General features: G+C 41.6%; 2 protein-coding genes across 5 annotated transcripts; both read left to right on the forward strand.

The window, feature by feature from the left end:
* Positions 1–12,313: 12,313 nt before the first annotated feature.
* LOC109888590 (late histone H1) lies at positions 12,314–14,567 on the forward strand. Of its 2 annotated transcripts, XM_031822480.1 has the most exons (5): positions 12,314–12,423; positions 12,941–13,243; positions 13,878–13,991; positions 14,135–14,319; positions 14,353–14,567. In XM_031822480.1, the coding sequence occupies exons 1-5, from the start codon at positions 12,417–12,419 to the stop codon at positions 14,542–14,544; spliced, it is 801 nt and encodes a 266-aa protein (XP_031678340.1). In that variant the 5' UTR covers positions 12,314–12,416; the 3' UTR covers positions 14,545–14,567. The 2 variants fall into 2 exon arrangements, with proteins under 2 accessions (XP_031678340.1, XP_020335341.2); XM_020479752.2 differs by having other exon boundaries at positions 14,135–14,567.
* Positions 14,568–20,262: 5,695 nt separating this feature from the next.
* LOC109889074 (ELAV-like protein 1) lies at positions 20,263–26,539 on the forward strand. 3 transcript variants are annotated; one of them, XM_020480244.2, is made up of 8 exons: positions 20,263–20,421; positions 21,205–21,264; positions 21,452–21,529; positions 21,709–21,883; positions 22,824–22,927; positions 23,600–23,753; positions 23,959–24,184; positions 25,216–26,539. In XM_020480244.2, exons 2-8 carry the CDS (start codon positions 21,229–21,231, stop codon positions 25,541–25,543), a joined length of 1,101 nt encoding a protein of 366 aa, XP_020335833.1. In that variant the 5' UTR covers positions 20,263–20,421; positions 21,205–21,228; the 3' UTR covers positions 25,544–26,539. The 3 variants fall into 3 exon arrangements, with proteins under 3 accessions (XP_020335833.1, XP_020335832.1, XP_031678339.1); XM_020480243.2 differs by having other exon boundaries at positions 20,264–20,421; positions 21,709–21,907; XM_031822479.1 differs by lacking the exon at positions 22,824–22,927 and having other exon boundaries at positions 20,265–20,421.
* Positions 26,540–26,921: the final 382 nt, after the last annotated feature.

The raw sequence follows: 26,921 nt of genomic DNA on the forward strand, positions 1-26,921 counted from the left end.
TGTGCGTTTTGCCAGCAGCTCTTCTTTGTGCGTCAAGCATTGCGCTGTTTATGACTTCAAGCCTATCAACTCCCGAGATGAGGCTGATGTAACTGAAGTGAAATGGCTAGCTGGTTAGCGCGCGCTAATAGCGTTTCAAACGTCACTCGCTCTGAGCCTTCTAGTAGTTGTTCCCCTTGCTCTGCATGGGTAACGCTGCTTCGAGGGTGGCAGTTGTCGTTGTGTTGCTGGTTCAAGCCCAGGGAGGAGCGAGAAGAGGGACGTAAGCTATACTGTTACACTGGCAATACTAAAGTGCCTATAAGAACATCCAATAGTCAAAGATTAATGAAATACAAACGGTATAAAAATCCTACAATGTGATTTTCTGGATGTCCTCTCATTTTGTCTGTTGTAGTTGAAGTGTACCTATGATGAAAATTACAGGCCTCTCATCTTTTTAAGTGGGAGAACTTGCACAATTGGTGGCTGACTAAATACTTTTTTGCGCCACTGTATATCTTTATGTACATATTCTTCATCCCTTTATATAAGGTAGCTCTTGTGAAATTGTTATTACTGCATTGTCGGAACTAGAAGCACAAGCATTTCGCATAGTGGGGTTCCACTATTTATGTCCATAGATTATATAAAAGAAAATGTAGAAGGGGCATTAAAAGACCTCATCCGAAACCCTAACGTCCTCCTCTTCTCCCCCTCCACCAAATTAAAGCCACAAGATGCAGTGACTGGAGCAGCAGTCAACTCTGACCTCACCGCTGGAGTGTCTTCAACTTTGCTTAGATCACAGGAGTGATAACATTGACAGGTTCACATGGCATAATGTAGAGGACTTCCTATGACCAGGGGTTTCAATAAGATAGTTCAAATCTGACACTTTACGCAACATATTGAAAGCACCACAATATTTTTGCCTGAAAAGGTGAACTTACAAGAGGCAGAAGAGCAAGTACACGATCACCGGGACTAAACTCACACAGCTCAGCCTATCCGTCATATTTCAGTTTCATTTTCCGTTGAGAAGATTTGTTTATTTCGCCAGCCATATACAACTTCAACCTAAAACCATTTACATAGTCAATAAGGAACCCACCAGGTACAACCCTAACTCTGTAAACAAGGGCACCCTCATAGACGTCATCCTGACCAACTGGCCCTCCAAATACACCTCCGCTGTCTTCAACCAGGATCTCAGCGATCACTGCCTCATTGCCTGTATCCGCTACGGAGCCGCAGTCAAACGACCACCCCTCATCACTGTCAAACGCTCCCTAAAACACTTCTGTGAGCAGGCCTTTCTAATCGACCTGGCCCGGGTATCCTGGAAGGACATTGACCTCATCCCGTCAGTTGAGGATGCCTGGTCATTCTTTAAAAGTAACTTCCTCACCATTTTAGATAAGCATGCTCCGTTCAAAAAATGCAGAACTAAGAACAGATACAGCCCTTGGTTCACCCCAGACCTGACTGCCCTCGACCAGCACAAAAACATCCTGTGGCGGACTGCAATAGCATCGAATAGTCCCCGTGATATGCAACTGTTCAGGGAAGTCCGGAACCAATACACGCAGTCAGTCAGGAAAGCTAAGGCCAGCTTCTTCAGGCAGAAGTTTGCATCCTGTAGCTCCAACTCCAAAAAGTTCTGGGACACTGTGAAGTCCATGGAGAACAAGAGCACCTCCTCCCAGCTGCCCACTGCACTGAGGCTAGGTAACACGGTCACCACTGATAAATCCATGATTATCGAAAACTTCAATAAGCATTTCTCAACGGCTGGCCATGCCTTCCGCCTGGCTACTTCAACCTCGGCCAACAGCTCCGCCCCCCCCGCAGCTCCTCGCCCAAGCCTCTCCAGGTTCTCCTTTACCCAAATCCAGATAGCAGATGTTCTGAAAGAGCTGCAAAACCTGGACCCGTACAAATCAGCTGGGCTTGACAATCTGGACCCTCTATTTCTGAAACTATCTGCCACCATTGTCGCAACCCCTATTACCAGCCTGTTCAACCTCTCTTTCATCTCGTCTGAGATCCCCAAGGATTGGAAAGCTGCCGCAGTCATCCCCCTCTTCAAAGGGGGAGACACCCTGGACCCAAACTGTTACAGACCTATATCCATCCTGCCCTGCCTATCTAAGGTCTTCGAAAGCCAAGTCAACAAACAGGTCACTGACCATCTCGAATCCCACCGTACCTTCTCCGCTGTGCAATCTGGTTTCCGAGCCGGTCATGGGTGCACCTCAGCCACACTCAAGGTACTAAACGACATCATAACCGCCATCGATAAAAGACAGTACTGTGCAGCCGTCTTCATCGACCTTGCCAAGGCTTTCGACTCTGTCAATCACCATATTCTTATCGGCAGACTCAGTAGCCTCGGTTTTTCGGATGACTGCCTTGCCTGGTTCACCAATTACTTTGCAGACAGAGTTCAGTGTGTCAAATCGGAGGGCATGCTGTCCGGTCCTCTGGCAGTCTCTATGGGGGTGCCACAGGGTTCAATTCTCGGGCCGACTCTTTTCTCTGTGTATATCAATGATGTTGCTCTTGCTGCGGGCGATTCCCTGATCCACCTCTACGCAGACGACACCATTCTATATACTTTCGGCCCGTCTTTGGACACTGTGCTATCTAACCTCCAAACAAGCTTCAATGCCATACAACACTCCTTCCGTGGCCTCCAACTGCTCTTAAACGCTAGTAAAACCAAATGCATGCTTTTCAACCGGTCGCTGCCTGCACCTGCATGCCCGACTAGCATCACCACCCTGGATGGTTCCGACCTAGAATATGTGGACGTCTATAAGTACCTAGGTGTCTGGCTAGACTGCAAACTCTCCTTCCAGACTCATATCAAACATCTCCAATCGAAAATCAAATCAAGAGTCGGCTTTCTATTCCGCAACAAAGCCTCCTTCACTCAAGCCGCCAAGCTTACCCTAGTAAAACTGACTATCCTACCGATCCTCGACTTCGGCGATGTCATCTACAAAATGGCTTCCAACACTCTACTCAGCAAACTGGATGCAGTCTATCACAGTGCCATCCGTTTTGTCACTAAAGCACCTTATACCACCCACCACTGCGACTTGTATGCTCTAGTCGGCTGGCCCTCGCTACATATTCGTCGCCAGACCCACTGGCTCCAGGTCATCTACAAGTCTATGCTAGGTAAAGCTCCGCCTTATCTCAGCTCACTGGTCACGATGGCAACACCCATCCGTAGCACGCGCTCCAGCAGGTGTATCTCACTGATCATCCCTAAAGCCAACACCTCATTCGGCCGCCTTTCGTTCCAGTACTCTGCTGCCTGTGACTGGAACGAATTGCAAAAATCGCTGAAGTTGGAGACTTATCTCCCTCACCAACTTCAAACATCAGCTATCTGAGCAGCTAACCGATCGCTGCAGCTGTACATAGTCTATTGGTAAATAGCCCACCCTTTTCACCTACCTCATCCCCATACTGTTTTTATTTATTTACTTTTCTGCTCTTCTGCACACCAATATCTCTACCTGTACATGACCATCTGATCTTTTATCACTCCAGTGTTAATCTGCAAAATTGTAATTATTTGCCTACCTCCTCATGCCTTTTGCACACATTGTATATAGACCCCCCCTTTGTTTTCTACTGTGTTATTGACTTGTTAATTGTTTACTCCATGTGTAACTCTTTGTTGTATGCTCACACTGCTATGCTTTATCTTGGCCAGGTCGCAGTTGCAAATGAGAACTTGTTCTCAACTAGCCTACCTGGTTAAATAAAGGTGAAATAAAAATAAAAAAAATAAAAAAAGGTTCTGAGATGGTTCCTCAGGCAAACAACCATCCTGCAACACTGCTAAAGGCCCACGCACCTTATGACCAAACACTAAGTCATTTGGGCTAAACCCTGTGCTTTCCTGCACTACTTCACGAGCAGCTAGTAACAGCCAAGGTAACACCTCCCAATCTGCAGACAGTTCTGTACAGTATGCACAAAGCAAGAATTTTAAAGTTTGATGAAAACGTTCCAAAGCTCCCTGGCTCTGGGCATGAAACGCAGTAGACTTGTTGTGTTTAACTTTAAGCTGTTTGAGAACCTGAGCAAATAAATGGGAGGTAAAGTTAGACCCCAGATCTGACTGGATGATTTTTGGAATCCCAAATGTTGAAATACATTGAGTTAACGCTTTAACTACTGATTTTGAAGTTATGGTACGCAAGGACAAAGCTGCCGGATATCTGGTTGCTTGACACATAACAGTTAATAAGTAGCTATGACCTGACTTGGACCTTGGTAAAGGCCCAACACAATCGATAATAAGATGCTCAAAAGGTTGCCCTACGGCTGGTATTGGATACAAAGGTTATTTCGCAAAGTAGTAGGTACAACTATTTGAAAGACTGGTTCTCCTAGACCCTGATCATAGTGTGGAACCCATTTCCTGACCAACAGCCCATCAAGAAGAAAATAACACTGAGCACTATTCCTCACCACTGAATCAGGACAACTTTATCAAACAGATCAGCCAAGTTAGTATTGGCCTTTTGCTCAGCCATCAATGAATCTCTAGAACTAGTCAACTGTTCTGTCTGGAGTTTGACTGGCAACGCAAGATTTTCTGGCTTACTCTCAATCTCCTTACGAGAGGCCGCGCGGGTAACCGCACAAACTGGAAATACCTCAGGAGACATACAGTTTTGATCTGGAGATTCCCTTGCAGGTGACACTGAAGGTTGCTTCTTTTAGTTTGCCATCTGCCCACACCTTACTACCTGCCAAGTCATTCCCCAAAATCATGTGGACTCCCTCTACTGGCATCTGCCCACACCTTACTACCTGCCAAGTCATTCCCCAAAATCATGTGGACTCCCTCTACTGGCAACTGGGGTCTAACCAACATCTACATCACCCTCTACCAGACCACATTTTAGGGTAACTTCATGTAAAGGACAAGAGAATGGAACTAAGCCCATACCATTACACAACTGCCAGTATCAGACTCTTTAGAGAACGGCAAAACAGATTCCAGAATAAAATAATCTAAAGCGCCAGTGTCTCCTAAGATCTTGATTGAAACATTTTGGTTGCCGTCTACCAGGGACACTACACCATCTGATATAAAGGCTGAAAAATCAGTGGGAAGACTGAGAATCAAACTCAACGAGTGGCTGAAAAAGCTCACCCTGGTGGTCAGAGGCTACAACAGGACTTGCCATCACAGCAGGTTTAACTTCACCTGACTTTTTTGATTTAAGCAGAGGACAATCTTTCTTCCAATGTCCTTCAACTAAACAGTAGCGACCGGTATTAGCATTAACCGGTGCTTTAAGTCCTCCAGACCCAAACTTTTGCTGAGGTCTTTGGAAAGAAGCCCCAGAAAAAGGTGACCTACGATTCCTAATAGTAATGCTATTTTTATGGTACATGAAACTGTTTGACTCAAAATGGCTTTTATGTGTTAGCAATCCTTGCAGATGAGTACAGGCTGCATCACTTGGAGACTTAATTTTACATTCATTCATGTATGTAGCAACCTGGTCAGACAGAATTTTTGAACTTTTCTAACAATCAAATTAGACAGACCCTCAAAAGTACTAACTTCAGAAGCTGTACACCAACGATTAAATGCAGAAGTCAAATCACGAACAAACTCAGAATAGGTTTGTGAATCTAACTTGTTCCTGTAACGAAAACGTTGACGATATGCCTCTGGCACAAGCTCGTAGACCTTCAGAACTGCTGATTTAACTTTAGCAAAAACTTTACTGTCACCTACACTCAGTGCTGTAAAAGCCTCACGTGCTTTACCTGTAAGTACACATTGCAATAACATAGTCATGTCCAAATCTGACCAAGCTCTAGCTTCCGCAATACGCTCAAATAAAGCAAAGTATATGTCTGGATCTAAGATTCTGTGAAACATCAAACTGTGGTAGTCCTTCTGGTCTATTAGAGTGATTGAGAAATGCCATCTCTAACTGCATTTGCAACAGCTCCCTTTGCTGCCCAAAAGTTAATGAAGGGCTAGACTGAAAACCTGCACCCTTACTACTAGCAGACTGACCCCAAAAACCACCCATTTCTCAAAGACCCTGCTTTAATCTAGTTTTAACAGTCAAATTTTTTTATCAACAATCTCAATCTGATCATGTTCAGCAATTTCAATTAACTGCTCCTTAGTACACAACTCTAAGGCTACCTCTGAAGGAGCTTGAACAAAACTACTCAAAATGGAAGACATTTTCCTCAACCAATACAACTATTACAAATGCTAAAAAGTACATGTAAAAAATAATAATAATCACCTGCTGTCAGTCTGGGTTCAAGGACAGGAGCCACACCCCACTATCCTCCAAAAACAACTAACTGGCCCTGGTCTTCTTGCAGTCACATGTGGGGTTTTATGCACACAAAACCAGTGGAGTGGAAAAGACACCCCCCCTCCCATAACCACGGAGGTGCTCCCGAGCCGATGTAAGGGAAAAGGGAAAGGGATGCTCTACCCACGTTCACTGCCCCCCCCCCCACCCCCTCCCATAACCACGGAGGTGCTCCCGAGCCGATGTAAGGGAAAAGGGATGCTCTACCCACGTTCACTGCCACCTAAAACAAAAACACCACAAGCCTCCTATTGACACTCACTGATAAGCCTGAACATGAGGACTCCCACCTGAACAAAACCCAGAGTGAATTGCTAACCAAATTTAGCTACCAAGCTAACTGAACCAAAACACATGGCTCTCAATGCTCTCTCCAATATTGGCCCAACCAAAACATCCCCTCCAACAAAAAAATTTGGCAATCTGAACTAAACTAACCCAAATTAACTACAAAACAAATCAAATAAGCCAAATTACAAATAAACAAACAATAATAAGACAAAGACAATCTAGACAAAACCTTAACCAACTATAACAAAATGTTAAAGTAAGCTAAAATACTAAAAGTAAGACGAGCCCCCACTTGTCTCCCGGATGAGCCCCCACTTGTCACAGGCCGGCTCATAGCTTGTGGCAAAAATGAGGGGACGCGAACAACAGGTATAGGCCAATTTTAAAAAAGTTATTTATTGTAAACAAAACTATTCACTTTAAACTAAAAAAAGGAATGAGGTGTGTATGTAAAGTGCATGGATGTGTGAATCTGTGTGTGTGAATGACTGAGTGAAAACTATGCAAAACTACAAAAGCCCAAACAAAACAGGTTCATACCTGGAGGAGCAGAGAGAGAGAGAGGTGATTAGTGACAGTTTAAATACTCTGATCCCAGGTGACTCCAATCACTAACGACCCTCTTAGGAGGAGCCGTGACAACTCCTAATAATACCAATGATGGAATGTCTCAGTATGATGATATTTAGAGTTGTGGTATTTGCTATACTTCAGTGGAGTGCCAACAGCCTTATTGCTAACTGTCAGGAGTTTAAGAAATGTGTAATAGATTTAGAGATCAAACCTGATGTGATATGTGTTCAAGAAACATGGCTTAGACTACATCTTGATTTTATTATTCCTTGTTATTGTTCAATTCAGATCTGATAGATCAATTGGACAGGGTGGTGGTTGTGCTACGTTCATAAGAGAAGGTCTTGTATATCGTAATATAACTGTCCTATCTGAATATGAATGTGTGATGGTGGAAATCTACAGTGCAGGTAGTAATATTAAGTTACACAATTTTTACAACCCTTGTCGTCAACTATCTGTAGCGATGTTTGATGAAATACCAGGGGAATTGTGCTCTAGAAAGATATGGTGCAGTGACTTTATGTCACGCCTTGGTCATTGTATTTTGTGTTTTCGTTATATATTTGGTCAGGCCAGGGTGTGACAGGGGTTTATGTTATTGTATTTCGTATTGGGGTTTGTAGTATTTGGGATCGCGGCTGATTAGGGGTGTTGTATAGGCTTGGCTGCCTGAGGCGGTTCTCAATCAGCAGTCAGGTGATTCTCGTTGCCTCTGATTGGGAACCGTATTTAGGTAGCCTGAGTTTCGCTTTGTCTTTCGTGGGTGATTGTTCCTGTCTCTGTGTAGTTTCACCAGATAGGCTGTAATTAGGTTTCACGTTCCGTTTTTGTATTTATTAGTTATTTCATGTATCGTCACCATTTCCTCATTAAAGATCATGATTAACCACCACGCTGCATTTCGGTCCGACTCTCTTTCGACAAACGAAGAACGCCGTTACACTTTAATACACACATGGGGAAGCACACACAAAGATGCTAATGGTACTACTGTGGAAGATGTGATGGAAACGAGCATTAGTACGTTTTAACGATGGATGTAGTCCAACAGTTGATGTTGTTACAGGGGTTACATCCTGCCTGGACCTCACACTGGCTTCTAACTCTATTGTATCTATGTGTGAATGGAATGGAATGAATGATTCTACTGTTGGAAGTGGTCATTTCCTGATTTGGTATACCATGATCTTTGATGTTACTATTCTAGATAGGGCACCATTCAGAAGATAGGGCTTTCATATTGCAGACTGGGAAAAGTTTGGTGATCACTGGTTAAAGTCCGTTCGACAGTTGTCTTTAGAGAGGCTGGTTGATGTATGTGCTGCCTCTGTGACCTCTCTGATTTTGAGTGCTGCAAATGTATATGTACCAGTGAGTGAAGTGGGTGAGAAAAGGAAGATGGTTCCTTGGTGGACTGAAGAGTACGCTGTGGCTATTCAAGAAATAAATAGGGCTTACAGAGTGCTGCGTAGGAATATGACTCCTGAGAATATAGTTGATTTCCAAAGAAATGTACTAAAGCTCTTTGGAAACCTTGGAAATTAACTAGATTCTCAGGAGTTATATTCCTACGCCCGTAGGAGCTTTCTCCATCCAATTAATCTATTAGCCTGTGTTGCTTTCCCCCATAATTCACTGTGCTGGAAATAGGGCTGTGGTGTTCATGACATTTTGACAGCTGGTGTTTGTCAAGCAAACAATTGTCGGTCTCACAGTAATTGACCGTTACTTAACATAAACACGTTTAGCATCTCCTGGCATCCACACATAGCCTACAAGACACTGATGCAGACCTTTGGAACATCTACATTTTAAAAAGTCTAATAAATCCATTTAATATAGCCTACACCTTCACAATAAATCCATTATTTATTTTAGACGGGTCTAAAGAAGCATGATATGAAGAAAATGTAGTCTATTTCAGAAGAACAGAATAGCATACTCTGTTGTCCTGATCTGGCTATGCCAAATGGCTGTGGGCTACACTAGTTCATTTAGCAGACAAGATTTGCTTAGAATTCCATAGCATTATTTTATAGTATGAAGAATACAATTGAACAAAGCTGAATAAAATCAAAAGGATATTTTCTCCAAATGATTTGAGGTAGTGCGCACATGTGGCTATTCTGTGTTGAGCGGTTAACAAAGAAATAGGTACTCCTATATGATTAATTTAGAGTTATTAATGTAACTTTAGTTGTTCTACAAATGTTGAGCTATATGTTTTGATGTTTAATACATTGTAAGGCTGCATGATGCAACTAATGATGATTTGGAAAAAGTCGCATGAACGGCATGACCTCTTCTTAGTTTTTTGCGCAGGCTGTAAACACTTCATCAGTCTTTCATTCACAATCTGACAACACTTAATAATGCCTCACATTTCACGCCGGCATCCCCTTGGTCGTCATGCACCCTACAAATCTTTGCAATGTGCTTAATATTAGGAGAGTTGAGAAATATATATATATATATAGTAGGCCTAGCCTATAGAAAGCTGATGGGATCCTCCTCTTTTTAATAGAGGCCATCACTCTGTTTTCTTGCACAATTGCATAGCCTATAGAAATGTTGCCAACATGAGCTCATGGGCTCTCATGAAGTGTTTGATTAGATTTTGGATTAGATTTTCATTGATGTCAGAGTGATTAGAGAGACAATAGAGTTCTGAGTACCAGGCAGTTAGCAAGTTTGGTAGGCTACTAATGACTATCAGCAGCATCAGAGCTTGGAGAAGCCTAATTACCGTGACTAAGCGGTCAAGTGGAATTTGACTGCCTTCATGACTTGTGACCGCCAGTGTGGCGGTAATACGGTCACCACAAAATCTCTACATATGGTCATTAAGAGAAATGCATGGAGACAATTCTGCTCTACAATAGGCAGGAGTACTGAGCTGGGGGGTGCATGGTCTATGCTGAAGAAGATGACTGGAAGAAGCAAGTCCACTCAAATTCCAGTTTTGGTTGTGTGTTTAAAAAATGGCCGTAACTGATATAGAAAAAGCTGACTTGTTGGCAAAAACATTTGCTAGGGTACATAGTGGGGTTATTTTGGATGAAGTATGTAAGCAACGCAGGTGTGAGATTTTAAATGCTCATGTTAATGTGTATAAGAAAAAGGAACACTTGACTTCTTTGGATGCTGTTTTTACCATACATGAGATGCATTCAGCCGTAATAGGCTGTGGATATACAGCCCCAGGTCATGATCAATTGTGCTATGTAATGTTTAAGCATCTACCTCATGCATGTTCTCCTGGGATTATTTAATAAGATTTGGAGTGAGATGGTTAAACCTTCTGGTTGTAAATGTGCAGTAATATTACCTTTTGTAAAGCCTGGTAAGGACCCTTCGTGTGCTGATAATTACAGACCAATAGAACTGACCTCTAACTTGTGTAAACTGATGGAAAAGATGATAGACAATAGATCATATTTTGTCATATGTCATATTTTCTGGAACATAGAGGTTTATTTTTAATTTATTTAACTAGGCAAGTCAGTTGAGAACAAATTCTTATTTACAATGACAGCCTAGTAATGGATACTGTCTTTGACATTGAAAAGGCCTATGACACTATGTGGAGAGAAGGCCTACTGATTAAGATGGAAAGACTTGGTATTGGTGGGAGATTATATAACTGGGTTTTGTCCTCTTTATTTATTTGCTCTTTTCGAGATAAAATAGGATCCATTTTATCTGATGCCTATGGACTTGACAATCCTGGTGAGATGACTTTGGATATACAGCGTAAATAAAATGGTAGGTTGAAAGGCTGTGAGGTTGAGCATCCCACTGCTACCGTACGGCGGCGCACAATTGGTCCAGCGCCGTCCAGGTTAGGGGAGGGTTTGGCCGGGGTAGGCTGTCATTGTAAAATAAGAATTTGTCCTTAACTGACTTACTTAGTTAAATAAAGGTTAAATGACAAATAAATACTGTTCCAGATGACTGTTGGGAATATACTAGTAGACAAGGCAGTGGTTTTGGTTGGACAGTTGGAAAGCTTGCTGATGAAAGTGGTTTGAGGGAGTTGGAGGTTGGCCAGTCTGAGGTGATAGGGTAGGTTCCTCCATGGCTACTCCCAGATCTCATTGTTGATCTATCCTGGGTAGAGGAAAGGAAAGAATGGTCAGTAGTCAGTGATATAGAAAAACTGGTTGATGCTTTTTTACCGCTTTTCACAGATGGATCTAAGGACCCAGATAGTGGGCGCACAGCAGCAGGCGTTTTAAGTTCCCAAATTTGATGTGCACATATGTAGAAGACTAATAGATGAACTGTCAGTATACTCAGTTGAACTGTTGCTGACAATAGTTGCCCTCCAGTGGGGGCTATCGCGTTTCAGGTAAGACCAAAATGCAGACTTTGTTGAAGTAACAATGTGTATTACAGCAACAGGGGCAAGCAAATGACTGGTGAAGGCAGGCAGGGGTCGATAATCCAGAGTAGTGGGGCAAAGGTCCAGGACGGCAGGCAGGCTCAGGTCAGGCAGAGGTTGGTAATCCAGAGTAGAGACTAAGGTACAGGATGGTAGGCAGGCTCAGGCAAAGTGGTCAGGCAGGCGGGCTCAGAGTCAGGACAGGCAAGGAGGGGAAAAAAAGAGAGAGACTGGGGAAAAGCAGGAGCTGAGAAAACCGCTGGTTGACTTGTCAAACAAGATGAACTGGCAACAGAGAACACAGGTATAAGTACCCAGGGGATAATGGGGAAGATGGGCGACACCTGGAGGGGGGTGGAGATGAGCACAAGGACAGGTGAAACAGATCAGGGTGTGACAGGTGGAGGAAGTACAACCTGTTAGAATTATAGTATGCTCAGATTCTCTGTCTGTATTGAGTAGTTTATCATCTGGTAAATCTAATAAGAGTGACCTACTATTAGAGGTATAAATGTTATTATGAAGAATTGAGTGAGATTCTGCTGGGTCCCAGCACATTCGGGTGTAGAAGGGAATGAAATTGTAGACCAGTTAGCTGAAACAAGATATAATTTATATTAATTAATTTACACTCCAGCACAGTAGATGGTGGAATGCAAATTTAATGTTGGTTTGCGGACCGCCATTATATCATAGAAGAGGAAGACACACCCACAACTTCAACTTCCTTTTCGAAACCCCAACCGACACCCACCCAGTTTACCTACAGTCAGAACAATATCTCAATCTTCTGAAACCAAATGGCTGGTAAGTACTGTATAAATGTGCCTTATAAAGATATGTTTTGCTAAATGTTTTTGATATGAGAGAATGTCTTAACTTTGAGGACAGAATTTCAATTTCACTTTCATTTCTACCAGTCAAGAGTAATCACTAGCCAAAAACTCAACTCCACAACCTATGATGGAGTTGCGCAACGACCAGTGTGGGCAAACTGCACCTCTGACTACATCGACTCGCTGTCAGTCAATAGTTGTAAAACATTTCATTATTTAATGCCTACTGAAAAATACTAAAGGCTGATCAGGGAGGACCATGTAGAACTGGTACTAGTAGAGAGCTATAGGTGCCAGTGGATACGGTATAGCTGCCACAGGTCTGTCTGGCAAGAACACGTCAGATGTCTTCAGATCAGGTTTATTACAGATAAGGGTTCACCACACTCCTTGTATTGGCAGGAATGCAATTCATATCTTGATGGAATTGAAGCAACATACTGAAACGTGTATCTTCTTATTTTCATTGTGCTCTTCTGTCTGGATAGTCAATCAATTGAATGATGTCCGGGAGCAGTTTGTCAGCCTGGTGACAGAGGCTAATATCAAGGCTCTACTAGACAGACTTCAGCATCCACATGAAGGCAGAAGATTTATCAACAAGTTCGAGGCAGAAGAGGTGATACAAAAAAACCCTGAGAGGGCCGACAAGGCACGTTCTCTTATTGATATGGTGATTAGTAAAGGTGATGCTGCTTGCAAGATGATGTTAACCACATGGCATAATCTAGACCCCTCCAGCCAGATATTGAACACACCGGCACATGTCCTCACAAGCCAAAGAGCACTAGGTCAGTACTACTTACCCATTTCACTTCTCCCAGGCCAGCTCAATTTCAAATAGAATAGCCCTGTTTACATAGATATAGCACTGCTATGCCTGTTTATACTGTTTATACGAAAAATGTGATAAAATAACATGATCTACTTCATCAAACACTGTATAATGCTCAGTAAATTCTGTTGGTATATCATAATATTTACAAAATGCACAATAATTTGCTATTTTGTTTGGGGTGCAACTTTGTTTTTAGAAGTGGGGGGACATACCTTTTGTGTGTGTTATTTTTACCCCCGTCGTATAAGCACTCCAAACAGCCTACCCGACCGCTCAGAGGCATCCACATGGTCCTGAAGCACACCGCTACCTCGCTTTGTATCACATTCCAATGATAAAACTGGGGGGGACAAAAATGCAATTTCAGAATGTAGGGGGACATGTTCCCCGCATTCCCAGTGAAAGTTGCGCCCCTGATTTTGTTTAATGCCAAGATCTTATTAATTGCACACAACAAATGTGATCGTACTACAGACAATGATGTTCTATGTTCAACAAACAAAGTAAACGGAACAGGATGTTGCAGTGCAATGGTTGCAGGCACCATTATAACATTAGTATTTTCTCTTTGATATTTCCATCAAAAGGAACCTCCTCATGGATGCCTCCATCTCAAGGTTCTCCTCCAGCATCGTCTCGTGTCATGGGTGCTGAAAGAACGTCAAATGAAATTAAATCTACAGTGATTAATTATAACTACAGTAAGTGGGTACCATTTGTAATTCTAAGATTTTACATGGAGAATTGTCAAATTACGCTTTCCACTGTTCATAACCAAACACATTTATAATGTAATCTCATTACTTATGTTGTGATGTAACTGTTTCCCCTGTTATGCCTCCAGCTATGCCTATTCACCAAGCCCAACCAAACCTGAAGAGGAAGGCTGAAAGCATTGGAATTGGGACAGTTGGAAGCACTGTAAATAACGCCAAGAAGCCCAAAATTGAGGACCACCTTGAGAAAAACATGAAGACCGCACCCAAGGCACCTGTACCCAAGAAGCCTGCTGCAGCGAAGAAGCCTAAAGTCAAGAAGCCTGCTGCAGCTAAGAAGCCTAAAGTCAAGAAGCCTGCTGCAGCTAAGAAGCCTAAAGTCAAGAAGCCTGCTGCAGCTAAGAAGCCTAAAGTCAAGAAGCCTGCTGCAGCTAAGAAGCCTAAAGTCAAGAAGCCTGCTGCAGCTAAGAAGCCTAAAGTCAAGAAGCCTGCTGCAGCTAAGAAGCCTAAAGTCAAGAAGCCTGCTGCAAAAAAATAGTTAAATAAAGATTTAAAACATAAGAGCACCAGGTGCATAAGTTTTAGGCATATTGCCTTTAAAACATTCAAAGCACCATATACAGTGGGGCAAAAAAAGTATTTAGTCAGCCACCAATTGTGCAAGTTCTCCCACTTAAAAAGATGAGAGAGGCCTATAATTTTCATCATAGGTACACTTCAACTATGACAGACAAAATGAGAAAAAAAAATCTAGAAAATCACATTATAGGATTTTTAATGAATTTATTTGCAAATGATGGTGGAAAATAAGTATTTGGTCAATAACAAAAGTTTATCTCAATACTTTGTTATTGTTGGCAATGACAGAGGTCAAACATTTTCTGTAAGTCTTCACAAGGTTTTCACACACTGTTGCTGGTATTTTGGCACAATCCTCCATGCAGATCTCGTCTAGAGCAGTGATGTTTTGGGGCTGTTGCTGGGCAACACGGACTTTCAACTCCCTCCAAAGATTTTCTATGGGGTTGAGATCTGGAGACTGGCTAGGCCACTCCAGGACCTTGAAATGCTTCTTACGAAGCCACTCCTTTGTTGCCCGGGTGGTGTGTTTGGGATCATTGTCATGCTGAAAGACCCAGCCACGTTTCATCTTCAATGCCCTTGCTGATGGAAGGAGGTTTTCACTCAAAATCTCAAAATCTGGTCCCTTTGCAGAAAAACAGCCCCAAAGCATGATGTTTCCACCCCCACGCTTCACAGTAGGTATGGTGTTCTTTGGATGCAACTCAGCATTCTTTGTCCTCCAAACACGACGATTTGAGTTTTTACCAAAAAGTTATATTTTGGTTTCATCTGACCATATGACATTCTCCCAATCTTCTTCTGGATCATCCAAATGCTCTCTAGCAAACTTCAGATGGGCCTGGACATGTACTGGCTTAAACAGGGGGACACGTCTGGCACTGCATGATTTGAGTCCCTGGCGGCGTAGTGTGTTACTGATGGTAGGCTTTGTTACTTTGATCCCAGCTCTCTGCAGGTCATTCACTAGGTCCCCCCGTGTGGTTCTGGGATTTTTGCTCACCGTTCTTGTGATAATTTTGACCCCACGGGGTGAGATCTTGCGTGGAGCCCCAGATCGAGGGAGATTATCAGTGGTCTTGTATGTCTTCCATTTCCTAATAATTACTCCCACAGTTGATTTCTTCAAACCAAGCTGCTTACCTACCAGATTCAGTCTTCCCAGCCTGGTGCAGGTCTACAATTTTGTTTCTGGTGTCCTTTGACAGCTCTTTGGTCTTGGCCATAGTGGAGTTTGGAGTGTGACTGTTTGAGGTTGTGGACAGGTGTCTTTTATACTGATAACAAGTTCAAACAGGTGCCATTAATACAGGTAACGAGTGGATGACAGAGGAGCCTCTTAAATACGAAGTTACAGGTCTGTGAGAGACAGAAATCTGGCTTGTTTGTAGGTGACAAAATAATTTGCAAATAAATTCATTAAAAATCCTACAATGTGATTTTCTGGATTTTTTTTGTAATTTTGTCTGTCATAGTTGAAGTGTACATGTGATGAAAATTACAGGCCTCTCTCATCTTTTTAAGTGGGAGAACTTGCACAATTGGTGGCTGACTAAATACTTTTTTGCCCCACTGTAGGTAGGTAGGTAGATAGATAGATAACAGGTATTGTGTAAATGTAAAAGTTACCGAAGACAGTTCACAGAATTGTACATTTAAACAATGCAGCCATTTTTTTTATGACTAAATTTAGCTAACATTAGATAGTTAATCCAGAGATTCTTACCTTTGCCTCCATTTGGCAGTGTCATCCAGATCATCATGGCCCTGGTGAATGACATTAGCAGCTAATTTGCATTTCATTTGGGGGGGGGGGTGACAATGTTATCAAAACGTCACGCCAGGGTAGGCCTACATAAAACACAGCCCTTATTTGAAGTGTTTTTAAAATCCCCTATGGGAAAATTAATGGTGGAAAAACGGTTGGAAGCATTTCCGTGTTTGACCGCTAGGTGTTATCGGTATTATGACTCATATTGTGGTACTCTGTACACCGAAGGCCTGCAGAGTGGGCAGGGTAGTGTCATCACTAGCTTCTATAGCCATCACTAGTTTCTATAGCCACGTAGTCATAAACCCCGCCAATTTCTACAATGTATCTTAGAGGAAGGGAGCAGAGTAGTAGTGCAGGAGTGGAGTAATGTGCGGAGCTTGCGTAATTTGTCTGGTTCATCGGCCTTCTCTCCCGCTCCAATTTCACTCAGGTACTGCTCAGCTAGGAGCTCTGGCCATGCTCTGCCCAGCATTATTCATTTCCTTCATCACTGTTCTTTTAATTAGGCCTATTTTGTTGCCTTTACTTAGGTTACCTCACCACATATGTGCAGAGATATTGTTATGAGTCAGCAAAGAAATAGGTCACAGCCTGTGTATTGATGGCTAGACAATGACGGAGCCCGTGCGACAGCATGGGAGACGTTTTGGTTTCTATTTAGGCTATTGTTTAAAGAAGAGGAGTCTACATTTGTATCAGTAAGTGCATCAGAGCCACTTATAACTGAAGTATCTGATCATTAATAGATTTGAGAAAAAAACGTGTTTTTTAACAGTGCCTAGCCTATCCTAGGTAGGTCATTGTTTAATAGCCTACAACATGTTGAAATGTTAAAGTTTTTTACCATAGCCTACTTTAAAATCAAATGGTACATAGTCACAAAAGTAGATGGGGTGTTTGTTAAATGATATTTTGAAACAAAAAATGAATGGAGCATATTTTTATATTTGAAGCTGCAGTTATTTTTTTGTGTGAGGACTGAGCGATTTTTAGCGGAGATGGGAAAGGTTGAGTGCCGGAAAATGTCGATACCTCGATTGTAAAATGTAACTAACAACATAACAGTCTCCCAAAGAAGTTTGCGCTGAAGTTTCTCATAGCAGTCTGCATTGCCGCTTCTCGATGCATGAGCAGTTAGATTCTTTCAATAATCACTCTATTGCGGCATTGCCTTATCAGTTGTTAGTTACATTTTACAATCGAGGTATAGACACGTATAACACATCATAGTGCACAAAGACCGCTCTGTGGGCGATGAATGGGATTTCCAAATACACAACTCTGCTCACATACTCTGCTGGAAACCATTTTTTTATTTCACATTTAACCAGGCAAGACAGCTAATAACAAACTCTTATTTACAATGACGACCTACCAAAAGGCAAACGGTACACAGTAAGTGTCATGATTGAGTCTTTGAATTAAGAGATTGAGATAAAACTATCCAGTTTGAGTGTTTTTTTTAACTCGTTCCAGTCGCTAGCTACAGCGAACTGAAAAGATGAGCGACCCAGGGATGTGTGTGCTTTGGGGACCTTAAACAGAATGTGACTGGCAGAACGGGTGTTGTATGTGGAGGATGAGGGCTGCAGTAGGTATCTCAGATAGAGGGAAGTGAGGCCTAAGAGGGTTTTATAAATAAGCATCAACCAGTGGGTCTCACAACTATACAGAGATGGCGGAGGAGTATAGAGTGCAATGATGTGTCCTATAAAAAAAATAATTGGTGGCAAATCTGATGGCCGAATGGTAAAGAACATTTGGTCGCTCGAGAGCACAATTACCTGCGGAGCTATAAATGACGTCTCCGTAATCTAGCATGGGTAGGAGGGTCATCAATCAGGGTTAGTTTGGCAGCTGGGTTGAAAGAGCAGCAATTACGATAGAGGAAACCAAATCTAGATTACATTTTAGTGTGCCGTTTTGAAATGTGCTGAGAGAAGGACAGTGTACCGTTTAGCCATAATCCCAAATACTTGTATGAGGTGACTACCTCAATCGCTAAACCCTCAGAGGTAGTAATCACACCTGTGGGGAGAGGGGCATTATTCTTACCAAACCACATGACCTTAGTGTTGGAGGTGTTCAGAACAAGGTTAAGGACAGAGAACTTGTTTAACACAAAATCCGGGTAGGGGCTCGCTGAGTATAAAACTGTCATACAAATGGATGCGAGAGCTTCTTACCACCTGAGCTGGGTTGGGGTCTATTCTAATTGATATGCCTATACAACTCATGAACTCAAAAACTTTTCTTTAGGTGTATTTCAATTGGATTTTTACATTTTTTTATTTGCTTTTGGAGTTTGGAGTCACCTCTTCACAGTTGACATTGAGGCTGGTGTTTTTCAGGTACTATTTAATTAAGCTGCCAGCTGAGGCCTTGTGAGGCATCTGTTTCTCAAACTTGACACTCTAATGTACTTGTCCTCTTGCTCAGTTGTGCACCAGGGCCTCCCACTCTTCTTTCTATTCTGGTTAGAGACAGTTTGCAATGTTCTGTGAAAGGAGTAGTACACAGACATCTTCAGTTTATTGGCAATTTCTCACAGGAATAGCCTTCATTTTTCAGAACAAGAATAGACTGACGAGTTTCAGAAGAAAGTTATTTGTTTCTGGCCATTTTGAGCCTGTAATCAAACCCACAATTGCTGGTGTTCCAGATACTTAACTAGTCTAAAGAAGCCCAGTTGTATTGCTTCTTTAATCAGAACAGTTTTCAGCTGGGTTTTCTAATGATCAATTAGCCTTTTAAAAGGATAAACTTGGATTAGCTAACACAACGTGCCATTGGAACACAGGAGTGATGGTTGCTGATAATGGGCCTCTGTACACCTATGTAGATATTCCATAAAAAAATCAGCCGTTTCCAGCAACAAATAGTCATTTACAACATTAACAATGTCTACACTGTATTTTTTTTATTTTATTATTATTTTTTTATTATTATTTTTTATAGTGACCCCAAACTTTTGGTTCACTCTTAGTTTTCCTTATCTCCACTGTGGAATGCTCATGTTGATCCTCTTGGTTCTCATGAGGGTGGCAGGGTAGCCTAGTGGTTAGAGCGTTGGACTAATAACCGAAAGGTTGAAAGTTCGAATCCCCGAGCTAACAAGGTCGTTCTGTCGTTCTGCCGTTCTGCCCCTGAACAGGCAATTAACCCACTGTTCCTAGGCCGTCATTGAAAATAAGAATATGTTCTTAACTGACTTGCCTAGTAAAATAAAGGTAAAATGATCCATCCACTGGTCTTCTTTGTTAGTCAGGCCTGACCCCTTCATCCCATAGTTTCTTTCTGTAATCGAATTTATTATGACTGAAGATGCAGAATTTTCTGCCGGGTCCCTTCTAATAGGGTATAACAGACTCCTTAGAACTTTGACCACACGCCCTCTAGATGGACTACATGCCCTCGATCAAATCAAAACTGGAATTTTTCCTCAAAACAAAGGTAAAAATTATGCTAGTCATTTATAGAAAAATTCATACCTAGTTTGATGTTTCTGTGACAAACGGTGAATTAGTTATGTATGTATACTGCTTTCAATGGCATTTTATGGATTGTATGTATTTCTATCAAGTCAAATGGAATTTCTACTCAAAACAAAGGCTGTTAAAGTATGCTAGACATTTATATAATAAATAATATCTTGTTTGATGATTCTGTGACAAACGGAGAATGAGTTATTGATGTTTACATTTTTAAATGGCTTTTGGCGAATGTCTGTTGAATGTCCGAATGTGTGAATATAAAACCAACTTTACCTCGGTATTTTGCAGACCTTTTAGTGGAGTTGATAAAATGAGCTTGAAGGACAACCATCAAACCCAATCAACTGCAACAAAACACTTTGCCGCCTTTGGGGAGGGGGCGGAGTTTAATGTGTTGAGAAGCCATGACGTTGGCTGTCCGCGCATGCTAGTAGCAGCACCAGGGTTTGCTTTTGTTGGACGAAGAGAAAAATTGCTGGCTTGCCAGGATACCGTTAATTTGTTTTGATTTTTTTCCTAGGTCCGTTTTGGCCTATTATTAATCACAGGAGTATCAATAAAGCAGGTACGTTTCCCAATGTGTCTAGTGTTCAATCTTTCCTTTCGTTCGCAGATTAACGTTAGTTAGATAGTAACGTTGGCTAGCTATGTGCCATGCGGTCCAGAAAGCCGGCCTAGTAGTAGTAACGTTAACTAACTAGCGAACGCTACTACCAAAGACTGAATAGAATATCTGGGCTACAAAATACCAAATTCTTTGTGGTATAACTTGACCAATTCAAGGCATGGTTTCTAAACGTTATTCTACTAGAAAATGTTAGCTAGCTAACTGCGTAAGTATGTAACGTTATGTTATTACCAAAGATAGCTTCGTAGCTCACGTTAGCTTGCTAGCCATTTGGCTAGCGAGTTCATTTAGTCCTTGCGTTGTCCAAAGTTGTCACGCCCACGCTGCTAGTGCTTCTAGTGCTTGCTAGCTAGTAAGCTAACATTAGCTTGTAATAGCCAGCTAGATAATTAACGACGTTACTATATTGCTGCACTTAGCTAGTTGATTAGCTACAATAGTTCATATTGTTTTGGTCCTCTTTGCAATTTGATCATTTATCGAGCTAACTCAAGGGGGGGGGGGGGCAGGCAGTTTGAGTATCATCAAGCCAGGAAGGCAAGAGACCCGTCCTTGACCGAACACATTCCAAATGAATGACACTGGTTCAATAAATGCCGTTAAACCTAGTCATCAAGCCCTTTGCGTGGTGTTCAGTAGGACACAAAGGAAACCAGATCATGAACATGCTTTTGTGTTCAGGTAACTAAGGTAACCCCCCCCCTTCCCCCATATTTTCAGAATCCACATCTGTGAAGCATCAACATGGCAGTCAGAAGGGGACACATCAGATACCTCAAAGTGAGTCGTTCTATTAAGTGTTTTGAAGTTATTTCGTAGTTGGCTATATATTGTGCTGTTGCACAGATGGTTTGTATTATTGTGAAATGGACACGAAAGAGGTGGGGGGGGGGGGATTTTAAATGGTGTCAAGTGCTCTGTTGTCTGCAGCAGAGGATTGTGAATTACCCAGTGTTTACTCTTGCAGGTGTGTGAGGTACAGAGTTGTCAGGGTGACAATAGGGAATCACAACAGCATGTCAGTAAGGGTTCGATTAACATGAAGGTAAATCCACAGATTAACTTTGGCTTTATTTTGAGAAGCATTCTGTTTTGTTTTTCTGTTCTTTTGGGACATGGGCAGCATTCTCTAAGAACAGAACCAGTTAACTGTCATCTTTCATAAAGTTCTAGATGTCTTTATAACGGCTTACTTACATCCATCCCATTCTCCTGAAATTATAGCAAGACGCTTATGATAACGGTTACGACGAACACATGGAAGATGAGCCCAAAGATGCCAAAACCAACCTTATTGTCAATTACCTGCCCCAGAACATGAGTCAGGACGAGTTGCGGAGTCTCTTCAGCAGCATCGGCGAGGTGGAGTCTGCCAAACTCATCCGCGATAAAGTGGCAGGTAATCCCTATCACAAAAACCAGAGTGAGTCCAACCCCTTTTCTTTTGACCTCGGTTCACTTACTTTGAGGAGAAATAATTCCCTGGAATTCTCATTGTTTGTCTGCACATGTGCTCTTTTGTTTTTCACTACAAAAGTCTTGTGACATCAAAAACATTTTTTTTTACTTCACCAAGATTTTCTGTCTCGATTACTAATCTGTAAAATCAATGTGGTATTTGCTGGTTACCGCAATTGTCTTTTACTTTGTATATAACTCCTGTGTACCCCCTCAATCTTCTGAAAATGTATTTAGATGCTAAGACTATTTTTGTGTGTTGCAGACTCGCTGATTAGTGTTGGGATCAGAGATTGACTTTTTTTCTTTGGGATGTTGTTCAACTCCTGTTTTTCTGTGCTATACATCTTGTTGAATCTGTTCTTTAAACTTTACTTTAGTGTCTCTTTTTTTTAAATGGTGGTCATTGGGAATTCTATTCATGGTCTTTGCAGATGTTTTCTTATTTCATTGGGTGTTATTAGATCTGGTGATTACAACATATGTAGACCCAATCTTAAAATGCATTTCTTTTGTGGACCCTATATTATGGAATTTTATGTAGTTTTCTCTTGTCTTTTTAGTTTCACATTTTTTATATTTATTGGAAACAGAAGAATTGTTTTCCTTCAATTTAGTGTTATTTTTTTTGATAGAATGCCAACGTTTTAATATCATTGTTATTTTAAGAAGAAAGATATTTATATTTAGACTTTTCAATGTGGATCAGCTTTTCTTTTTTTTCTTGAGCCATATTTAGCAGAAAATGTTTTCTTTTGCAAATGTTTTTGCCAAAATGCATGCCGTGTACCGATATCTCCCGTGGAAGACTGGTATCCAATCTGTAGAAATGGACAAACTTTTGTTATTTTATTTTGTTGTTTTTCCTTTTTTTTCTCTAGGCCACAGTTTAGGGTACGGATTTGTTAACTATGTTAACGCTAGTGATGCAGAAAGGGCTATCAATACCCTCAATGGGCTGAGACTACAGTCTAAAACTATCAAGGTAACGTGCAATAAGGTGTTTTTGTTTTCATGTTTCAACTGATGTGATATGTTCCTCAAGTAGTCCCTGGGCAGTTGAGGGCGAGCCCTCCTGCAAAGTGTCTATTTGCGAAAGGATATGAAGGTATTTGGGTAACATGTTTACTTAATCATGTAATTAACCTTTTTGTTCTATAATTTATCATTTTTGGCGATTTTGATTAAAGCAATTTGCGTGTGCGGTTAACCTGACATGGTTTTATTTTCGGCACATATTTATACTGAAGCCTATATTCATCTTGTTCAGACTACGTTTGTTTTTTTTATTTAACACTACTGGTTATTGCTTGAGTGTGACGTTGTGCCGAATCAAAGCCCTGCATAATTTTGCAATTACATCTATTTTCCTTTTATAGTTTTTTAACTTTTTAAAACAGACCTTTTACTTAATATTAGGGTTTTCTTTTATTACTTAAATAGCGGCTCAGCAATGTGACTGAATTATCAGAATAGGAATGTTTTTTGTACTTTTATTTTGCTTGAAAATTTCAATGCGAGATATTTGGGCATTTTGAATCTGATTTTATTTTTCAAATGTGTGTAATATTGTCAAATTGATTCCAAAGTTTTTTTTAATTATTGTTTTTCCTTTAAATTGCACTCAATGGAAACTGACCTGCCGTCTCCTCATCAGGTGTCCTTTGCCAGGCCGAGCTCTGACGGTATTAAGGATGCCAATCTTTACATTAGTGGGCTACCCAAGACCATGACACAGAAAGATGTGGAGGATATGTTCACACGCTATGGCCGCATCATCAACTCGCGTGTATTGGTCGATCAGGCCTCTGGTAGGTAGGCAGGCACAGCCTGAATTAGAAATATTTGTGTATAATCAATTAAATGAGCACCAAGGATACCACTCGGCTAGACTTTACCCCTCTCAAAATCCTAACTATTTGCGTGTACATTTTCAACAGACTTCAAATCGGTGTCTAATAGCATCTTCACCCTATTCCATTAATGACTTCTCCATTTCATCCCCTTGCTTCTCAGGCCTTTCCAGGGGTGTGGCCTTTATCCGCTTTGACAAACGGGCCGAGGCGGAGGACGCCATCAAAGACCTGAATGGGCAGAAACCCCCTGGTGCCTCGGAGCCCATCACAGTGAAATTTGCTGCCAGCCCCAACCAGGCCAAGAACTCCCAGCTCATCAACCAGCTCTACCACAACCAGGGCCGGCGCTTTGGAGGTCCAGTACACCACCAGGCCCAGAGATTCAGGTATGGTTGACTGCTCTACACACACAATCCATGTCAGTGACCGGTAGTGCTGAGCGCTTCAACTTTTTATTTTCTTCTTTTGGTTATTTAACTGACTGACGTTAGTTCAATTACTTGAAATGTATGTGTTTTTTGTGAGCCCAACTCTGTTTCTCTAGAGAAATCAGTAACTGTTGGACACTGGGCTGACGGGAGTTTTAGTTTTCATCGAGCAAGTATTCAACCTAGTTCAGTGCAGAAATGTGGTAATTAACTCGATTGACCATAATCCATTGCACCTGTTTTTTCGGCACAAGCGGAGATGGCTGCACTTTTCCGCCTGCTACATTAGATGCACACGGACCGCATAGACTACGATAGAAAGGAATGTACACAACGACGAGAGGGACAGTTTGTGAAATTAAGCCTTGCCATCTTTGACAAATTAGTAAACTTATTTTGTCAGATAGCTCTGCGGCTAGCCTAACTAAATGGGATGTATGGGGAGTACAGAGAAAGTTTGGCTGATACTGCGTGAGCTGAGATGGTGACTTTAAGGAAAGATCAATAATAGTAATCAAATGAAAACTAAGTGATGTACACAACTGAAATATTACGTATTTTTCCCGTCGTAATTTCCTTTTCTATTGAAGTCTGGGCTACCCAATGTAGACCTGACAGACAATGGAATATTTTAAATGTTTTGGTAATTCAATGTTCACTATTTGGGGAATTTCCATTCAAAAGCTGATGTTTTGATTTTATAATTCAATTAACGTTTCCAAAAATGTTAAATCGAACCAACCTAGAAAAGCACTAATCCCTCAGCACTAGTGCCCTGTTATTAAACATGGGTATTTTGTGATCCTGGGGAGTCAAGACTAGAATCCCAAAGACTTACACCCCTGAATTATTGGTTATTTTTATAGTCTTTTAGTACTTTGGTCAGATATTTCCTTGGACAACAGGCCTGCGACTTATGTTTTTAGGTTATTTTAAACGGGCATCTATGGAGTTGCATTTGAAGAACCCTCATTCTGTGCCACTGGCAGGTTCTCTCCAATGAGTGTGGACCACATGAGTGGCATGTCTACGGTTAGCGCTCAGGGGAACTCCACAGCTGGCTGGTGTATCTTCATCTACAACCTGGGCCAGGACGCTGACGAGGGCATCCTGTGGCAGATGTTCGGGCCGTTTGGAGCCGTCACCAATGTCAAGGTCATCCGAGACTTCAACACCAACAAGTGCAAAGGCTTCGGCTTCGTCACCATGACCAACTACGAGGAGGCCGCCATGGCCATCGCCAGCCTCAACGGTTACCGCATTGGAGACAAGGTCCTGCAGGTTTCCTTCAAAACCAGCAAGGGGGGTCACAAGTAAACTGAAAAGGGTGAAGGGGTGCTTGTTTTCCATTCTAACTGGGGGGGGTTAAACAATATATTGGGAAGGCTACACATTTGTTCATGGAAGGAGATAATTTATCTCCTTGGTTCTTGTAATTTAATTTCTATGCTGTCACTTAGATCTTTATCTTAGCCAGTAGAAAAGTAGACTTCTTGCTGTGACAAAAAATAACCTGTTCCATAGTTTTTTTTTTTTTTTGCTGGGGGGGGGGGGGGGTTCAGTAGTGTACAGGAAGTTTGTTGACCAATTCTTGAATGTTTTAATGATCTGTGGGTTATGTTGGTCTACTTCAAGTGTGCCACATACATGGTTGAGGGTGACGATGCAAATTCCTGCCATGTTTAATGCTCTGCTTAATACATGCTTGCCATTTCTCTTTTTTTTAACATAGTCATTTTATCACGATCAGGGCGTAAAGCTTGGCCTTGATTCCCAATAGAACCTCCAGTCTTTCTACACTCCTGTTCTCAGAAACAATGTAATTTTGAACATGCACAAGTCCTGTTCTAAATCTACACAGACTATTAGATAAAGCATGCCCTTCTAGATGTGGAAGTGGTCATGTGCTGGCAATGCATTTGAATACAAAAAAGATTGCTGTGTAATTGGGGATCTAAGGGGAAAAAGGACTGATAAATGTGTTTCCCCATTCCTCTATTTATACATGCCCTCAGACATTAAACCATAAAATCTGAATTGTGATACAAACTAAAGGGAAGCTTTAAATGATTCAGTTGGTCGGAAGATAATATTCTGTGAGCTGTAATTTTGATAAATACAGGGCTTTTTTCCTGGGTTATTCAAGCTTTAACCAGTTGTATGCTTTTCTGTTTTCAAGTGATCTTTTCTTTTATTGAAACTGCCTTTCAACGTCAACTTGTGTTTCATGATTGTTTGATTTACTTTTGCCATTAAACTGTATTTGGTGGAAGTTTTGGTTTGTTCCAGTTTTTTAATAAAAGTTTAACTTCGCTTTTAGTTTGGTTCATTGCATTTGGAAGTTGCCGTTTCATAAACATGACTAAATACTATTCCAACTTGGTCTCTGTATGTCTCCATACTTTTTTTTTATGCATGATTTGAATTTGAAAGCCCTGCCTGGGCATGTCCTGCGTAGTTAAATTTAACCAAAGCAAGTTACTGGAGGTTTATGTATGGGGTTACTTGCATACCATTGTTCTCATGAGGCCAAACGTTGGGGTACTGGAAAATGGGGCTCACAGTTTAGAGGGATGTGCCCTCTGTCCTACAATTATTATTTTTTTGTCTCACCTCGCCCGCCCAAGCTTTGCAGACCCATGTGTGGCCAGTGGGTTTGACAGGTTTGACACACTTCTTGAAAGAGCCGGGGTGT

This window comes from Oncorhynchus kisutch, linkage group LG4 (genome assembly GCF_002021735.2).
Source record: "Oncorhynchus kisutch isolate 150728-3 linkage group LG4, Okis_V2, whole genome shotgun sequence".
NCBI lineage: Eukaryota > Metazoa > Chordata > Actinopteri > Salmoniformes > Salmonidae > Oncorhynchus > Oncorhynchus kisutch.